At 44.4% G+C, this 18,360-nt stretch overlaps 1 protein-coding gene across 6 annotated transcripts in view; it reads left to right on the top strand.

Annotated features, from left to right (window-relative positions):
• The window catches only part of LOC149859743 (phytanoyl-CoA hydroxylase-interacting protein-like), an 80,599-nt gene that overhangs the window by 23,267 nt on the left and 38,972 nt on the right, over nt 1-18,360 (top strand). Inside the window, exon 1 of one of the 6 annotated variants that reach the window (XM_090058428.1) lies at nt 11,902-11,920. The exons of 3 other annotated variants lie outside the window; for them this stretch is intronic. Coding sequence is in view for 1 of the 3 variants with exons in the window: in XM_090058423.1 (XP_089914549.1) it covers nt 12,182-12,287 (106 nt within the window). In the remaining 2 variants the exon portion in view is untranslated. Of the gene's footprint in view, nt 1-11,901; nt 11,921-12,028; nt 12,288-12,901; nt 12,929-18,360 lie in introns of those variants that run through there. 2 more of the 6 variants (XM_090058423.1, XM_090058426.1) reach the window with 2 other exon arrangements.

The following is an 18,360-nucleotide window of genomic DNA, read 5'->3' on the forward strand; positions in this document are numbered from 1 at the left end:
GCTAAAGAGGAGCCCTTCCTACTGCTCTTGCCCTTGGTCCCCCATGAAAGGAGAGGGGACTTGGGAACCCATCTGGGAGTGGGGCCTGGCCAGAGGCAACCCTCTGGCCCTATTGGCTCCCTAACAGAGCCCCACCTGCCCCTGCAGCAGAGATTGCAGGCTTCTCCACCCCTGGAGGAGGTTGGTTGGACTCTGCCTCCGGAGCACAGGACACGGGGTCATGCAACCCCTTGGGGGCTTGGCTAGTATCCACCCATATAGTGGGGGGCTGCAGGAAGCTCAGGAGGGCATCTGCCCCCACAAAAGTTTCCTGTCCTGCCATTGTTTCACACAAGGGCGGGGAAGACAATAAAGAACAAATGCAATATCCCACAGGGCTGATAAATCCAATAGGGGCAGGCTGGGGTTGTGGGACAGAAGGAGGATAGGGAAGAAGGAGGCTGAAGCTCACTGAGCCACAGCCCCACAGGAAAAAAAGAACCGGGATGCCTATGCTTTGAGATTGTAGTGGGGAGGGGGAACACATACACAAGGTCTGGGGAAACTCGAGCCGCCTTACTAAGCCACATGACAAACACCGTGTCAAGGGGAGTGGACCACAGGACTTACCACACAAAGGCAAAAACAAAAACACACACTGGGAAGGCTGGTGAGGCAGGTGGAAAAGGTGGCTGGAGCAGTGGAGGTACTTTGTGGAAAATCTGTCCAGAACCCTCTCAGGCCTCCAGCCAGTCACTCAGCAGCAGGGCAGTAGGCAAGAAGACAAATCAGGATCAGATGCAGTGAGGTAGCTGTGAGGGAGGGTAGAAGCAGTCAGTCAATTAGGAAGTAATCCAGTGCAGGTGTGGCATCAGGTGGTGCAGCAGGGAATCTCCCTCTCACCTGAGAGGGGGCAGCAGCAGCGGCTGTAATGGTAGGAGATGTCCAGTTCACTCACTCAGGGTGTGCTTCTGGTGAAAGTGGAGGTGAAGGTGGGACTGGCCTGCCAGGGGAGCTGGGACAGGTAAGGTTCCTTTAGGCTCTGGCAGTGATGGTGGTGGAGGAGCCTGTGCTGCCTGTGGGCCCTCTCCCAACCATGGTTTGGAGGCAGGCTAGGCAGCAGACTGGAACAGGGGTGCAGAAGCTGGAGTGTGGTGCAGTGTAATGCCCTCCCCCCACAGGGGGAGTAGCAGTGTGCAGCAGAGGACCCCCCCCCCACCCAGGGGAGGCAGCAACAGCAGCTGCCCAAGGCAGGAAGGGGTGCAGCCAACTTACTCCAAAACCTCTGAGACCAAGCCAGCAGCTAATTGTAGCCAGAGGCATGAAAGGGCCTGACCATCTTCTCCCCAGAAGCTCCTGAAACCAAGCTTGCAGCAAGTAACCCTGAGCTGCTGTCCAGGGCAGGTTTTTATACTGCTGGAGACAGTACAGATGCTGGCTCTGTGCTCTAGCTTACCCTGGCTGCAGATGTGGGAGGAGCCAGACAGGGTAATTTCACCCCAAGTGGCACAATTTGCTCCACAACAAAGTGCATGTCTGAGCACGTCCACTGAGGCAAAAAGCCCCAGCTCAAATTTGCTCCGCTTCTATTTGAGCTGCTGCAAGCACACATGCTTCCATGTGTGGATGCGTCCTCTGTATCTAATCATTTACTTATATAGGAATAGGTGGTGCAGTTGTCAAGCTTTTCCATTATAACACTACTTAAACTGGGATTGTGGATTTATGGTCTCATGAAATAAATTGTAATTGTGAATCTTGCAGTACGGTAATCATAGATTGCAAATCATGGAATAAATAGCTATGAGTTAAGAGACTGATTTTATTATAGACTACTTAGAAACAAATAGTTATATGGGATGCCTATCTAATGGTTAGGGCAAAGGAATAGTAGACGGGTTGCTTGGGTTCTGTTTTTCAGTCTGTCCTATAGACACAGAGCTTGATCCTAATGTGGATTTCTATTTCACTACAACCTGTTCAGCTCTGGTAACAATGGTGGTAATTTTAATGTGGACAAAGCAGTGGTGTTTTTGTAACTGTGCCAGAGCAAATCTTGATAGACAAAGATGAATAATATTGGTAGCCAGATGGGCTTTATCTAGATTGGAGTGCCTACATTTGCTACCATCACTAGAGCTCCACAAGTGGTAGTGGAAAAATGGAAGAATTTTTAAGAAAAAGTGAAGCATAGAGTTTGTGATATTAGATTTTAAAAAATCACTTAACTTTGCTACACTTCACATTGCATATTGTTAAGCTGGAGATAATAAAACCTTCTTCTTAGGTTTCTTTAAAGGTGCTTTAAGATCTTGAAGTGAATTAATTGCACACTATTATAATAGAAACTTACTGTACAAAATCACTGGTGGCAGCCTAGAATTTCTAGAAAGATCTTTGTGGCTGGAGGGAAGGCTGTTAGGAAAGAATATAAAGGATCTTGTAAGTTTGGGAGGAATTTGTTATGTTTCAAAAGAAATGTTGACCACAGGAACTGGCCACTGTAGGCTACTTAAAGAAGTAAATTTTAAAAATGAAGCACAATAGAAATGGAAAACTGGAAACATACCAAGATTGACTTTTACATTCTAGGTGTTGATTCCTCTGAGAGAAGAACAGAGGCAACAAGATGGCATAACAAAATAGTTTGCCACAATGTTAAAAGTGATGTGAAGGAACTTTATATGTCCTAATGGAGCAAGGCAACAAAATAGGATTTTACCAATAAATTCTTTGTCATCAGGAATAAAGTTTGGAATTGGATTGTATTCCCAGTGAAGGCCTAATGGGACCAGGATTAGGCCTCTGAATAATATCTTGGTTAAGAAATTGTTGAGGTAATTGTGAATTTCTGGAAAATAAGAATGGAGAAATGCTTAATGAGCAAGAGGGGCAGTGAGAAGCCCCAGAGATAGAAGGCAAGGACCATGTTAGTACCATCTGCGAGGCTTGGGCTGCGGTGTAGGGGTGGAAAAGGAGCTGCAGGTAGCGCCCCCTGGCACCGGGGCGCATAAAGTAGGCAGCCTCCCACTAATTACATCAGTCAATTAATCAATTAAGATCAAAGTGTGGCAGGCGAGTAAGCAGGTGGTTAGCCCAGAACAGGAGGGCGGAGCCACCAATAGAAAGGCTCCAGCAGAGATACCCCTGTCACAGGGAGGTATCAGGAGACTAATAAAACGTCAGCCCATTACCAGTCATTAAAAATAAAGAGTAACTCTGGGAACCACTTATTTATGAACATATATTCCTGGCTGAAACACTGTGAAACATCCAAATCATTGGATTTGGATGATGGGATTGAGTGCACACTTAGAAAATTTGCAGACAACACCAAGTTGGGTGGAGTTGCAGATACTCTGGAGGGTACAGCTAGGATGCAGAATATGCTGGATAGTCTGAGAAAATGATCCACAGCCAATCAGATAAGAGTCAAGGACAAGTGCAACATCCTGCACTTGGGACAGAATAATTGCATGTGCAAATACAGGCTGGGGAATGAGTGGCTAGGCTGAAGTACTGCAGAGAAGAACAAGAGGGTTACCATGGACTGTAAGTTGAACATGAGCCAACAGCATGCTCTTGTAAAAAGAAGCCAGCAACATACTAGGCATATCTACATGTGCATTTATGCCATCTTAAATTTACTGCACAGAAAGTTACTGCACAGTAAGAGGGAATCGGCCAGCATCTACACATGCAGGCATTAAAGTGCATTAATGCTGTGTGCAGACTGACCTGGGACTAACTTTAGTCCCAAGTCAGTTCACATACACAGTTACTCTTCAGTAACTAATTTGGTGTAAATTTGATACCTACATGATGCAGGTATCAAATTTACCCTTCAGTCAGCATAAGTCACCATATTTACTGCACAGTAATGGCATGCATGTGTAGACGTGCACCCATACTGTGCAGTAATTTTGGTTACTGTGCAGTAAATGTGCGTGGGTAGATGCATCCACTGGGTAGTGTTAGCAGGAGTGTCACAAATAAAAGGAAGTGATTGTTCCTTTCTATTCAGCACTGCTGAGACATCACCTGGAGTCCTGTGTCCAGTTTCAAGGCCCACATTTCAAGAAAGATGTGAACAGTTTGAAAAGAGTACAGTGCAGAACAACAAAAATGATTAGGAGCCTGGGAGGCAACACTTGTGAGGAAGGCTGAAAGAACTGGGGTCACTTAGTCTGGAGAAGAGGAGGCTAAGGAGCTGTTTCATAACCATCTTTATCTAAAGGGCAGTTACGGAGAAGATGTTCTCCATGGCAATGGGGGGGCAGAGGAGCGAGGAGTGGGGAGAGGGAAGGAAATAGAGGGGAAGAGACAGGGCTAGGAACAATGGCCTCAGGCTTCAGCAGGGGAAATTTAGGATGAAGGTTTGGAGGAATTTTCTGAATATAAGAGAAGTCAAGCATTGGAATGGACTGTCAGGAAGTTGTGGACTCTCCATCCTTTGCCATTTTTGGTAGCAGATTAGACAAACACTTAGCTGGGATGGTTTAGTCAGGGAGGATGATCCTGCCTTGAGCAGGAGACTGGACAGGATGACCTTGCAGAGTCTCTTCCAGCCCTACTTTCCTATGATCTTGTGATCCTGTTGTATTTTTATAGATACTAACTGATACTAACAAAGATTTACTAAGGATAAATCAAGCCAGACAAATTAGCCTTTTTTGGTATAGGATTTTTTGCACATGCAATGCTGGAAAATGAACAGAACATAGCACTATATTTGGACCTTAGGAAGGTATTTGAATAGAGTGCAGTGTCCTAATGGAAATATCAAATTAATTTGGTTGAGGCAGAAACAGGATTTAATGGATCATAGATTGGTTATTGAACAACTGCCTGAGAGCCTACATAGACATCCAGTTGAGTCCTATAAAGATCAATATATAATTTAACATTTTAATAAACTATCTGCAGGTGAAAATAACTTGTGAAATGTTCAAATGCTACTAAACTAGGAGGAGTGGTAAACAGCATAGAGGAATAGGAAATATTATAAAAAGGTTCTTTAAGGAAGAGCTGAGGATAATATTATAAAGAAAGGTTTATATAGACAAATTAATAAATGGAGCAGTTGATGTTGAACAGCAACCTGGTCTCTTGAGGACTGTGTCCAGAAGGCAATAAATAAATTACATAGAGATATAAATGCAGCGATTTTGTTTGTGACCATAATTCTTTTTTTTCCAATATTTTGTTTTATCCCTTATGAAGGAAAACTGTGCCTTAGAATAGAAAAGTGAAGTTTCAAAAGAAAAGGTATATCTTTTAGTGGCATGAATAGAATGATAATTAATTTGGCACCTTCCTGCGTGTCTAAGATGAATAGAATGGATACAGTTTTCTGTTAATGGTTTATGGTACACAAACTATAGAAATTACATATCAAGATTATAGGGTAGAATAACTTGCTTATCTGTTGAACAGAGTGCTAGATGGGCATAGGCTGTATAATTCATGACTAGGGCCCACAGTTCCTGGACATATGTAATTACAATAGATTTTCAGCTTTCCTTTTTTAAAGTGGCTTTTAATCTTTGTGGTTGGGAGAAAAGCTTGAAAATATGAACAAAGTACATCTAATGAAGTAATGACTACAGACATTCAGAAACAGCAGCTTTGAGTCGTATGCCAGAGAAGACAGGTCTTCCCATATACTGAAACAGGTACAAGCTGGTTGCTTGGCTAAGTACTAAGGGACCCTTAGCTGTGATAGGAGGGAGAAGGGCTCAAATTGCTGTCTCTCAAAGGAAGTGTTTCTTTGCTGCTGTTCCTAAAGGACTATGGACGCATGCTGTTTCTCTTTATGTTGGGGGAAGTAAGGGTAGTGTGAGAGAGAGGAGCCTCTATCATTCTAAGCAGAGCATAACAGTTAAAGGGAGGTGTGTAGTGTGTGTGTGTGTGGAGGGGGGACTGTGGGTGCTGGTCATTTTTTACCTACATCCCTCAATTGCCTTATATCCATGCTCTTTTGACAGTGATATGGAAACTAGACTGTGACATAAAAAATAAGTTACACAGCCATAGCTTACAATAAGGGACATTAGATTTCTTTCTGTGAGCTGTCACCTGTCCTACTGTATTCCTTCATTTCCATAGTACTTTGATTATATCCCTCATAATTCTTATGTCCCATAAGCCTTTGCATATTGTACAAATTTAGCTACCACTCAAAACCAAGAATGACTTTAAATTGCAAATCTTTATTTTTATGAAGTGTGGTTTTAATATCACTAGTCATATTGGTCCTAAATGCCTGCTGCTGTCTGATACTTCCATATATCTATCCTTACTGGCTTATGATCTGACTGGAATTGTCCTACCAATATAAACAGGGGAAAAATGCAGCACCCTTTTTCTCCACTTCCCTGCAAGCCATGCGTATAGCCTTTCTGCAACCCAGCTATGTAGCTTTTCTGCACTCTTATTGCTCAGTGGGCTGTGGAGGCAGAAATGCCTTTCTACCCACTAAAAGGGAAGAGTGGGGAACTTTGTGTCATGATATATTTTTCTTTTTGATGTAAATACAACCCTGAAATATGAAAACATTCATATTTAAATGAAATCATTTCAGTTGCCCCAAAAGTCCTCTTTCCCATGGTGTTTCTGCTAAGCCCTCTTCTTGAAATCACTCTCTCTCGGGATACCATAACACATCAGAAGCGGAACACAGTAACTGTTTGTGTGCAGTACCTTTTCCAATCGCTTCCTAGTGTTTGGATGAGGTTGTGGCTCGTGATAGACAAGACTGTCTCCTAGTAGGTGTGTGCGTACATGAGGTATGTATCACAAAAACAGAATGACAGTGTGACTTTCTTTTTCAACTGGCTACCCTACAGCAATAGTCTTCAACCTGTGGTCTGTGGACCCCCTGGGTGTCGGCAAACTATATCTAAGGGGTCTGTGAAAGATAAGTATGATCTATCAAAAGTATGTGAATACCCACACTTGCAATTCAAAGATGTCTTCACTTCCATTCATTCAAAATTTCCAAAGGAGTCCATACCTCTATTCAAAATATTTTAGGAATTCACAAATGAAAATGGTTGAAAACCATTGCCTTAGAGAAATGTCATCATAACGCACTTCAAAAGGTTTTGAGTTCCAGGCAAGCAGTCCAGCTTATTTAGCATAGCCAGAAAAGATGTGTGTGCCCTGTCTAATTTTTCACTAATATGTCCAAGTGCAGGGGGCCCTAACAACTATGAGCCTATGAAATGCTTCCTTTATTATTGGCTTAATTTGCAGTGTACCACACTGTCTTAAGAGGTGCAGAGAGGTACATCCTCTTGTTGAGCTCTAGAAATATTTTATTTATCTAATGTTGAAGACACTGAGAGAGAGTTAGATTGCTGTCATAGCAAAATATCTACAAGTTTTTGCAGCCCTAGATCTACAACATTACACTGTCTCTAATATTGTGCAACTATTGGCAGCCTCACCATTACATAATGTTAATCTATATTTGTGATATGTGACATTTTTGCTAAACAGTCAGGGATAATCCATTACGGGGAAAAAACTTTCTGATTATATGTTGAGACTGTCTTGTACCACAACCATAAATGTGCCTCAGATAATGCTTCTCCTTGTTAAGACAAGCAGAGTGTAGTATTTCAGGTAAGAGAAATACTAGGGAATGCTATGTGTTTTTGAGACTGAAATAACCTGGGCTGAATTCAATCCTGGTTTGGTTCCATTAAAGTTACTAGAGTAACAGTAGGGATGAGCTAGACTCTTGGGCTTTAAAACAAATGCTTAAATCTAGCACAACTATGGGACCTAGTGATGGCTGCAAAATGCTACGAGTTTCTGGAACGACTGCAAAAATCTGCCACAGGTAGTCCTAAAGAATGTCATGTGTTCTTTGAAAAGCAGAACCATGGTTTTTTGTCTGCCCTAATAATGCATAGAGACCCCCAGTATTTGTGGCTTTACATTTTTTTCTTCAAAAAATGCAATAGTTCAGGGCAATTCCCAATAAAATTATATGGAGAGCGACTAGAGGTTGTTTGCTAAAGAGCACCTGAGATGCTAAAGCCCTTGGATGAATCAGAATATGGCTGACTGTTTTCAGAGCTCAGTGAAAAATCCAATCTTAAAAAGCAATTTTTTTTACAGAAAATGAAAAACAGAAGACAGAAAAGGAAAAATGGGTATGGAAGAGTAGAGATGAGGGAAAATTGGGAATTCTCTTTATATTCAAGAACAGGGACTTCAGAATAACTGTGCGTGTAAGTCATAATGTTGTGATGACTAGATAGTGTGATTGTATGGGCTGTGTAAATGTCTTTAATACTGAAAAAAACAAGATAGGAAGGGAAATTGAGAAATTAGAGTTTGTCAACTTGAAGAGGAGGAATTCTTGAGGGTGGTACAGGAAGGGAAAACCTGGAATAGTATTATGTGACTTCAGCAAGCAGAAGTCAGCTTTGCTATCTGGAAATGTCTGGGCAATAGAAACAGTTAGAACAGTGAGGAACATTGTTCTTCCTGATTTGTATCCCTGTTTGTGTGTGGAGTAAAAGTCTGCCAGAGCCAAATTTAAAAACCATTTAGTACAGTCTCTCCCTCTTCCATTCCTTCCCCATCTCTTTTGTTTATATCTTCATTCTGTCTATATATTCATTCATGTGTTCTGTTTCCTTCCCAGTACAGCACTGATTCAGACCCACCATCTACATTAATTTTGTATTTCATACTTGATATTGTTCCATACTCCCCTTTTCACTCTCTCCCTTTGCTTTCCATCCCACTTGCTTAATTCTTCATCTGAACTATCTTGTACACCCTCTCATTTTTTGGTCTGGGAGAAGAAAAGCAGGAGGAAGACAAGGAGAGATTTAGAAAGTGAGGGAGGGATGGAGTGTGGAAGGGGCTTTGTGAAAAGGGAGCCCCAGGGTTCATTAACCTATATTTGTAGCATTGGAGGCAGGGGTAGTCCCAGTGTTGGGTGGAAAAGTGCTCCCATGTGGTAAGCACTAACATAAGCAGGGACCTTGAAGATGCACCAGCACCCCACTCCACCCTCCCCCCCAAATAAGGGAGACAGATTAACTTGAATACGGGCCTGTTCTGTCCTAGCTACCATTTCGGATCACTTGGAATTTGATAGTGACCAAAAAGTATTACTATTTTGAATGTTGTGTGGTATTTTTGTGAAATGAGTCGGTGGTTTTATCCTACATCAAATTGACAAGTTTCACTATTCTAACACTTGTGGCTATGACATGTGGATACCAATTTAATATTATTGGCACTGCAAGAGAAGTGCCAAAAGGGAGCACTGTGATATTAATTCATGTGTAGCAGTTCATTTCTGGAAGTTTACTGGCAGCTAATAAGCATATCCAGGCTGGTTAGTCTCACCTCTATCCTTGGAAAAACCTTTGAAAATGTATTAAAGATCGCATTTGTGGGAGTCCAACTGGTAAAATAATGCTGAAAGGCAACCAGCATGGCTTCACAGCAGGTAGATCCTGCCTGACTAACCTTGTTTCTTTTAATGACCAGGTCACAAAATGCTTAGATGCAGGAGTTGAGGTAGATGTAATCTCCTTGGATTTTAAAAAGGCCTTTTATACAGTGTCACATCCCATTCTTATAAATAAATTCAGCGATTGTGACGTACATTACTACACGGTCAGGTGGATAGAGAAGTGGCTTATGGGGTGCACACAGAGGGTGGTGGTGGATGGGTCATTTTTGACCTGGAAAAATGTGGGCAGTGGAGTTCCCCAGGGTTTGGTCCTTGGACCAGTGCTGTTCAATATCTTCATCAGTGACTTGGATGAGGGTGTAGAAAGCACTCTGTCCAAATTTGCAGATGACACCAAAGTATGGGGCAAAGTAAACATACTGGAGGGCAGGGAGCAGATTCAGGCTATTTGGACAGGTTGGGAATGTGGGCAGAACAGAATAGTTTAACAAGGGTAAGTGCAAAGTGCTGCATCTAGGGAGAAAGAATCACCAACACACCTACAGGCTGGGAGGTGACTTTCTAAGCAGCACAGCAAGAGAAAGGGATTTTGGAGTCATAGTTGACTCCAAAATGAATATGAGTCATCAATGTCACAAAGTGATAAGTAAAGCCAACCTCACTCTTCCATGCATAAGAAGGTGCATCAAAAGCAGGTCTAAATAGGTAATGCTTCCCCTTTATGCAGCATTGGTAAGACCACAGCTGGAGTACTGTGTCCATTTCTGACTACTGCACTTCAAGAGGGATGTGGATAACCTTGATAGGGTCCTTAACTCATATGGTTAAGGATCTACAGGTAAGATTCAACAAGAAGAGACTGAGGGACCTGAGTCTCTTCAGCCTCTGCAAAAGAAGGCCGAGAGGGGATCTTATAGCCATCTACAAATTCATCAGGAGAGAGAGGGGGGCAGCAAGGAATAGGGTTTACCAGAGTGCTTCTTGGGGGGTTACTAGGAACAATGGCAATAAACTGACAGAAAGCAGGCTTAGATTAGACATTAGGAAAAATTTCTTTATGGTGAGGGTTGCCAAAATCTGGAATGGACTTCAAAGGGAGGTGGTGCTCTCCCCTATCTTGGCGGGCTTTAAGAAAAGACTAGACAAGCACCTAGTTGGGGTCATCCGACCCCAATGCTCTTTCCTGCCCAAGGCAGGGGGTCAGACTCACTGATCTATTAAGGTACCTTCCAACCCTAAAAATCTATTAAAGCTATATCCATGTACTGTCAACCTGATCTGAATGTAAACCCACAACCTAGAAAGTGAAAAACTTGACATACTATCAAAATGACTCTCCAAGGTTTATTCTTTAATCTTCATTTACCGGCTTTTTGAAGGGGTGTGCTGGGGAGCAGGGAGGGAGGAGGAAGAAGGGGAAGTGTGGCAGAGCTAAAATTTTCTGATACTAAAAAAAAAAAAATACACTGCTATAAAAAAAAAAACTCCAAATGTCAATGAAAAGCTTTTCAGCTTTAAGAATTCCCCATGGTTCTCATTCATGAAATTATTGACAGTAAATAACCATCCTGTCAAGAGTACGGAAACTTATTTCCAACAAAAGACTGGTAAAATTAGCTTTGGTGCACCTTGGGCTTTTTTTTCTCCTTGCCCTTCAAAACATTTTAACAATGCAGTGAAGTAGTGTGTGAGGAATGCATGAAATAGAGCTCTAACTTTTTTGTTCTGTGCTATAGTATAGTTGTTCTGCTTTCCACATCCTTAGGCAGAGTGACACTAAAGGAAGGAACTGAAAGGTGTGGAGCAAGGCCTTAAAATACAAAACAATGCCATGTCTAAAAAGGGACAACCAAACTGCTGTCAGCAAACTGAAGCAAACAGCTTTCAGGGAGGCAAATTGCATTGACCTTCCTCTTCAATAGAGAGCTGGCACATTGAAATGTGTGCCCCAGCTTATTCATCCTAGAGCTGTGAGGCCCAACCTTTTGGCCCCATAGGCTGGATGAATGGGGTGGGGGCAGGTCCACAGAGCAGATCCAGTCTATGGGCCTGACTGGCTGCACACAGGGCCAAGGCCTGATCAGTGCCTTATCAGGCTCTTGTCCCACACACCATGTCACAACAGCAGCCCTGCACTGCACTGACCTGCCCTGACTCTCATGTGGTGGATCAGGCCCCTGTGCCCTGGCCCCCAGTGTTTGGACAGGGTGCCTCCACTTTGGCCCCAGCTCCGTGTGTGTCTGACCAGGCCTTTGCACCCCTGGTGCAGGCCCCTGGCCTCCTCCTCCTGGGCCCAGTGCCTCGTGTGCCTGACGGGCCTCTCCCGGGCGTGCTCCCATGGCTCCATGGGCCGGGTAGAGGCCGAGCCGCGGCCTTGCGGAGGGGTCGGTGGTCGGCAGGGCCCAGCCTGGGCGGGGGCCGCGGGGCTCTGAGGGCGCCACGAAGCCTCAGGCGAGCGCTGCGGGGCCAGGCGCTGCCCCTCCCCGGGCCATGGTAAGTGTGGGGCGTTGGGCCTCCGGTCCGGCCTCGCGCGCAGCGGCCATTTTCAGAGAGCGCTGCGGCGGCCCCTTTAAGCGCGGAGCCGGGCTGTGCGAAGCGCGTCTCGGCGGCCCCCTCCCCGCCCCACTGCAGTGACAGCCCTGCCGCCGCCCTCCGCCAGCGCCGTCTCAGCGCCAGAGCTGGGAAAGCACTGCCGCGCGCGGCTCTGCACCACCGCCGCCGCCCCGCGGGCAGGGACACCGGGAGCCGCGCACAATGGAGATGCCGCGCCGGGAGCAGAGCGCGAGCAGCCCCGCCAGCCCCTGCGAGGACGTGATCAAGAACCTGAGCCTCGAGGCGATCCAGCTCTGTGAGAGGGACGGTGAGAGCAGCCCGCCTTTGTGTGTATCCCCCCGCCTCGCCGGGAACAAAAGCCGGGCAGGGGGCGCCGGGCGGAGGCACTGAGGCTCGTCTTCGTCCCGAGGGGAGCCAGGGGCGGGCGAGGGGTGCGGAGCCCAGCGCCAGGCTCTCGGCGCCGCGGGCTGGTCACGGCCGGGGCCTCTCCCTGCTTTGTGAGGCCTCGGGTGCAGCATGGAAACTTGTTGCCTGTCATCAGGCTCTTTCAATCATTGTCATTATTATTACTGCATATTATAGTATAGCGTTAGATTATTAGTAATAATGTCATATAATCCATATAAGAAACATCATCATCCTCAAGGAGTCGAGGGACCTCAGCCCTGCTCCCAGTTAGGGTCTGCGAGGGCGGGGGAAGAGGCGTTGACATATCTTCAGCACCGTGGACAAGGTCCCTCATCCTGGGCAGTGGCTCAAGCCTGGCGGATGGGTCCAGTGGCCCAAGCTGTGTCCCAACCTTTGTTCTGTGCCTAGAGTCCCAAGCCAAAAGCTCAGCAGAACTGGGGAGGGACCAGGAACAGGAGATGGGCAAGCTGGGAAGGAGCAAACAACCTCCTTTACCATGTCTGTAGTGATGGCAGATCCAGATTGGCAGAAGGGCCCTGGGTAGGTATCATGTGAATGAAGTTTTGTTTCACAGTGCAGATGCCATACTAAGCCCTAGCTGATTTGCAACAACCAAACAACTCTGAGGCTGTAATAAGGGGCCAAAAGGAAACCACTGACCATATTAGCCACACACACTGAAGATTAAGCATCGGAAGCGAGGTTAATATTATTTGCAGTGTGGCTTCAGCGAGATGCATGGCATTAATATAATATGAGATAAACTTCTGTGTAGACAAAAAAATAGCTGAGAAAATGATCTTGCAGCTGCTAAATCCATTTGTGATGTCACCCAAATTATTTTTGCCTTCCTCTTTGCCATTAAGTAGTATAAACAGCTTGAACATTTTATGGTGTTCTGCAATTTGAGTGAGGAAGGAAAAGCTCAATTGAATGTAGTTTGCACTGTGAATTCACTGAGCAACTTGAACGTTAATTGCTTGAATTCATTTAACTTTTTTCTATAGTGGATTTTTTGTAGGAGGATCCATATTGTAGGTATTGATGGAAATGGTGATTCGGGGGGGGGGGGGGGGTTAGTATTTTACTATGGACATGTCATTATGAAATATTCCAGTACTTTTGAGCTAACTATCCCATGACTGAGGCTAACTATCCCATGAATGACTAAAAAACTCTTGTTTTTTAGTATTAAAGGGACTGTCAAGTTATTTTTAAATAGTTCTTTCTGTTGTTACATTTACTAACAACAACAAACATGCATTTTTAACCACAGATTTATATTTGATTTATAATTAAATTTATATATGAAGTAAATCACAAGTAGAAATAGAGCTTGTGTTGTAGGTTGATATCACAATTTATTATTGCAGCTAACGTTAACTTCAATTACATCTTCTCCTAGATCTGAAAGAATATATTGCTGTTGTTTTGGCAAAGTACCCCATTTATATGTGATTACTTTTATTGATACTACAGTGAATAGGAAATTGATAAATTATGTAACCTTTATTAACTAAGTCTAGTATGTTAATTGTGGCAGACTCCTAATTGATTCAGCATACTGTATTTAAGCAGTGCTTGGTTTTTACGAAATAGTCTCATAGAGACCAGCAGATTCAAAGAGTTTCTTCTAGGTTGTTTTAAAGTCAAAATATTTCCAGTTTAAATTCACATAATCAGAAAACAATTTTTCTATTCTCTAGATTCTGCTGTACAAATGAATCTTGATGCATATTAAGCCACTACATAATTTGGGGTCATTGCTTCATGCATAGAGGTCTACATTTTTAAAAAGATGCATCTGCCTTGCACATATAAATATACAATTGCATACCTAATTGGGCACAGAATTGAACTTGAGCATACTTTAATGCTTCCTACAGATGGCACTTAAGTACCAAAAATACATGCTAAAATGAACAAAAAAAGTAAACAAGCCTGGAAGCATTTAGCTCTCTAGGTAAGAGTGCAAATTATACTTTCAGTGTATTTAGGCACTTAATTGATTACCTATATTTAGCCAATGGCTTTACATGCATAAATATTTATGATTTATTTTAAAACACTGTATTTTTAATGCTTCTCCTTAGCATGAAAACAAGGCTTCCATAGCGCCGTGTCTTAAACTTAAAACAGTCACCTTGAGACTTTACATTTGATTTGGGATCTTTTAAAAAGTGTTCTTTTATTTAAGCTGCATAAAGCTAAGATGGCATGTGATAATCATTTTGAAAAAAATGTATTTATAAAAATGTTGCAGTAGTTTGAACATAAAACATAAAATACTCCTGATTTCAGGGTTACCTTTGGATACACAAGAGCCAGAGTAAAGCAGTTATTAAAAATAATGTTTATTGTGGGTTGTTTTGTTTCGTTTTTTCTGTATAGCTCACTTATGCCATCAGTGCTCTATTTGCAAAAGCAGCAAGAAGAAGGAAGTTGCCCAATTAAAATTCAGAGGAGAGATGAGCTGAGGGAACTGTAGAGTGGAACAGGAAACTGTAGAAGTCAAAACTGGGAGTTGGGGGAGGGACTGAGAACCCATAGGTATGGGGAGGAAGACATTACAAGGGTCAGAGGAATTACTGGTACTAGCTGGGCAAGGAGACTAACTGAGAACAAGTGGGCCAGAGGAAAGGAGGTGGAGAGGGGAGGAGTTTGATCTGATAAGGGGCAGGGAATAAGATTGTCTTGGCAAGGAGCCTTGGCTAAGGAATTGAGGAGGGACAGGCTGAAAGTGGATGAGGAGTATGAGATTGGTAGCTGCTGGTAAGAATAATTTGAGGTCAGATATGCAGGAGAGATACAAAGGGAGCAAGGAGCAAAAGATGGAACTGGAGGTAGGTGGGCAAGGAAACTGGGATAGAGAAAAATCTGATGAGTGGAGATTAGAACTGATACAAGGGCTCTGGGAAAATGAGCCATGGGTAAAGAAGAGATGGGACAAGTTGGAGGATTAGGAAAGAAGAGATCAAGCTTGGGCAGAACAGGCAAAAGAATTCATTAGCATACATTCCCTTTCAGAGCCTGAAATGAAACCCAAGACTCCTGAATCTCACCATTCCTGTGACAGCAAATATTTGCAAGTCCTACTAGCACAGTATTTCAAACTTCTCTGTTCCTTGTCCACATAGTGAATGACAGCCTACTATGGGCAAGAGTTACTTTCAATGGTCTGGATCTGGCCCTCAAAGCCATTTGACCCAGCTTGTGGACATGGCTTGGGGTTTTGGTAGTATTCAGCAGTGTGGGGCTTTGATAATTGTTGCTTTCCTGTGCTGCCTGGGGGAAAGCAGTGGCAGTGTGCCTCTTTTCCTACCTGCCTTTGACCTGAAGTAGCCCACAGCCTAAAAAGATTGCTGACCACTGTGCTATTGTCATTAGTTGCTTCATTGGTTCATGTGACAGAAGTCAGTGTGACAAATCTCACAATAATGGTAGCCCATGTGGGCCTTGTTATGTTGCAGTACAGTGAAGTTTTTGCTTTTTCACTTTGCCTTGTAGTACAGATTAGAATTCCCCTCTTCTAACACAGGTCTGAGTGCAGTAGCCTCAAAAAGGAGAAAGAGGAGAGCTGTGGAAGGGTTAATGGTAAGGGGAAGTAGAATGGGACAAAAAACTGCAGAGGGCAAAACTGAGAGTCTGGGGAGTAATAGGGAGCCCATAGGTATGAGGAGGAGGTTTTAGGAGAAAACCTAGGATATTACACATACAAGCTATGTTAAAATAACTTTATTAGGGTGGCAAAGTTAAGAGGGCAGAAGTTAGAAAATGCCAGAATTAAGATTTCCTGGATGGTCATATCCTGGATGATCAGAATTGCTAGGTCAAGAATATTTTTTAGGAAGACTTGTGCATTTGTTGGAGAAATTGTGATGTGAAGTGTGTAATGAATAAAGGCAGTGGGTTGGAGGAGACTGCAGGAAGAGAAAGCATGATTAAGATAGCTGAATGCTGCCATGGAAAATTGGAGGTTATCATTGTTTCTGCCACAAAAATCATATACTACTGGGCAAGATATTTAAAGCATGGTTTTCATTTGTGGTCACTAATTGTAAGTTAATTTTCTGGGAACCTGACTTGATACTTTGGGATCTTATTTTCAGAAGAGATGAGCACTCACAGCTGCAATTTATATTATGCTTTGGACTTGTAAACACCTATATAGACCTTTGAAAAGTATTGTACATAGTATAAGTGCTTTGAAAGCTGTACATCCAAAATTTAGTGCGCATTGTTGACAGTAGTTTCCTAGTTTCTAGGGTTGGAAGAGACCTGAGCAGATCATCAAGTCCAACCCCCTGCCATGGCAGGAAAGAGAACTGGGGTCAAACAGCCCTAGCAAGGTGTACATCTAGCCTCCTTTTAAAGACCCCCAGAGTAGGAGCCAGCACCACTTCTCTTGGAAGTTGGTTCCAGATCCTAGCCGCCCTGACCGTGAAGTAGCGCCTCCTGATATCTAGCCTAAATCTACCCTCTGCCAGCTTGTGACCATTATTCATGGTCACTCCTGGTAGTGCTCGGGGGAACAGGGACTTCCCCAGTGCCTGCTGGTCCCCTCTGACTAGTTTGTAACAGGCCACTAGATCCCCCCTCAGCCTTCTCTTGTGGAGGCTGAACAGGTTCAAGTCCTGTAGCCTCTCCTCATAGGGCCTGCCCTGGTGCCCCCTGATCATGCAACTGGCCCTCCTCTGGACCCTCTCCATGTTGCCCACATTCCTCTTGAAGTGCAACACCCAGAACTAGATGCAGTACTCCAGCTGCAGCCTGACCAGTGCTGCATAGAGGGGGAGTATCACCTGCTTGAGATGCATCTGTGAATGCATGAGAAGATATGGTTGGCCTTCCTGACTGCCTCCCCACACTGCCGGCCCACGTTCATCTTGGAATCAGTGATGACTCCAAGATCCTTTTCTGCCTCTGTACTGACGAGAAGGGAGTTCCCCAGCCTGTAGGTATGGAGCTGGTTCTTCCTCCCGAGGTGCATCACCTTGCACTTGTCAGTGTTGAATCCCATCCTATTCTCATCCGCCCACCCCTGTAACCTGTCTAGATCCGATTTGCAGCCCATTCCTTCCTTCTAGCATGCCCACATCCCTCCACATCTTGGTGTCATCAGCAGATTTGAACAGGGTGCTTTTTACCCCCTCGTCCAAGTCACTGAGGAAGATGTTGAACAGTGCAGGCCCAAGGACCAAGCCCTGTGGAACCCCACTGCCCACATCCCTCCAGGTCAAAAATGACCCATCTGCCACGCTCTCTGGGTGTGGCCCTCCAGCCAGTTGGCGACCCTACTGACTGTGTGGATGTAAACACCACAGCCCCCCAGTTTCTTAATGAGAACAGGGTGAGAGACGGTGTCGAAGGCCTTCCGAAAGTCCAGAAAGACTATGTCCACTGCTACCCCTGCATCCTAAGGATTTGGTGATCTGGTCATAGAAGGTCACCAGGTTGATCTGACAGGACCTGCCGCTAATGAACCCATGTTGGTTGCCCCTAAGCATAATCTACCCTGCTGGCCCCTCATGGGTATGCGCCAAAACAATTTTCTGAAAGGTTGCCCAGGATCAAAAGACTAACTAGCCTATAGTTTCCCGGGTCCTCCTTCCTCCCCTTTTTTGAAGATGGGAACCACATTGGCCCTTTTCCAGTCCTGTGGCACCACACCAGAGCACCACGAGTGCTCATACAGCTGTGCCAGGGGTCCCGCAATGACCTCAGCCAATTTTCTCAGTACTCTAGGGTGGAGATTGTCTGGACCAGCTGATTTGCATACATCCAGTCCCTCCAGAAGTTTGCTAACTAGTTCCTCACTAACCCTTGGCCTAGGTGCGCCTTCCCTGGGATCTAAGGGGGGGCCAAGAGGGAGGGGTGACTGTTCTGGTCCCTAGTCAGGAAAATGGAGGCAAAGAAATCTTTAAATATGTTGGCTTTGTCATGTGGTGTGATGACTAAATTTCCTAGTGTGT

Source organism: Crocodylus siamensis, chromosome 7, assembly GCF_052110815.1.
Source record: "Crocodylus siamensis isolate JL-2025a chromosome 7, ASM5211081v1, whole genome shotgun sequence".
Taxonomy (NCBI): Eukaryota; Metazoa; Chordata; order Crocodylia; family Crocodylidae; genus Crocodylus; species Crocodylus siamensis.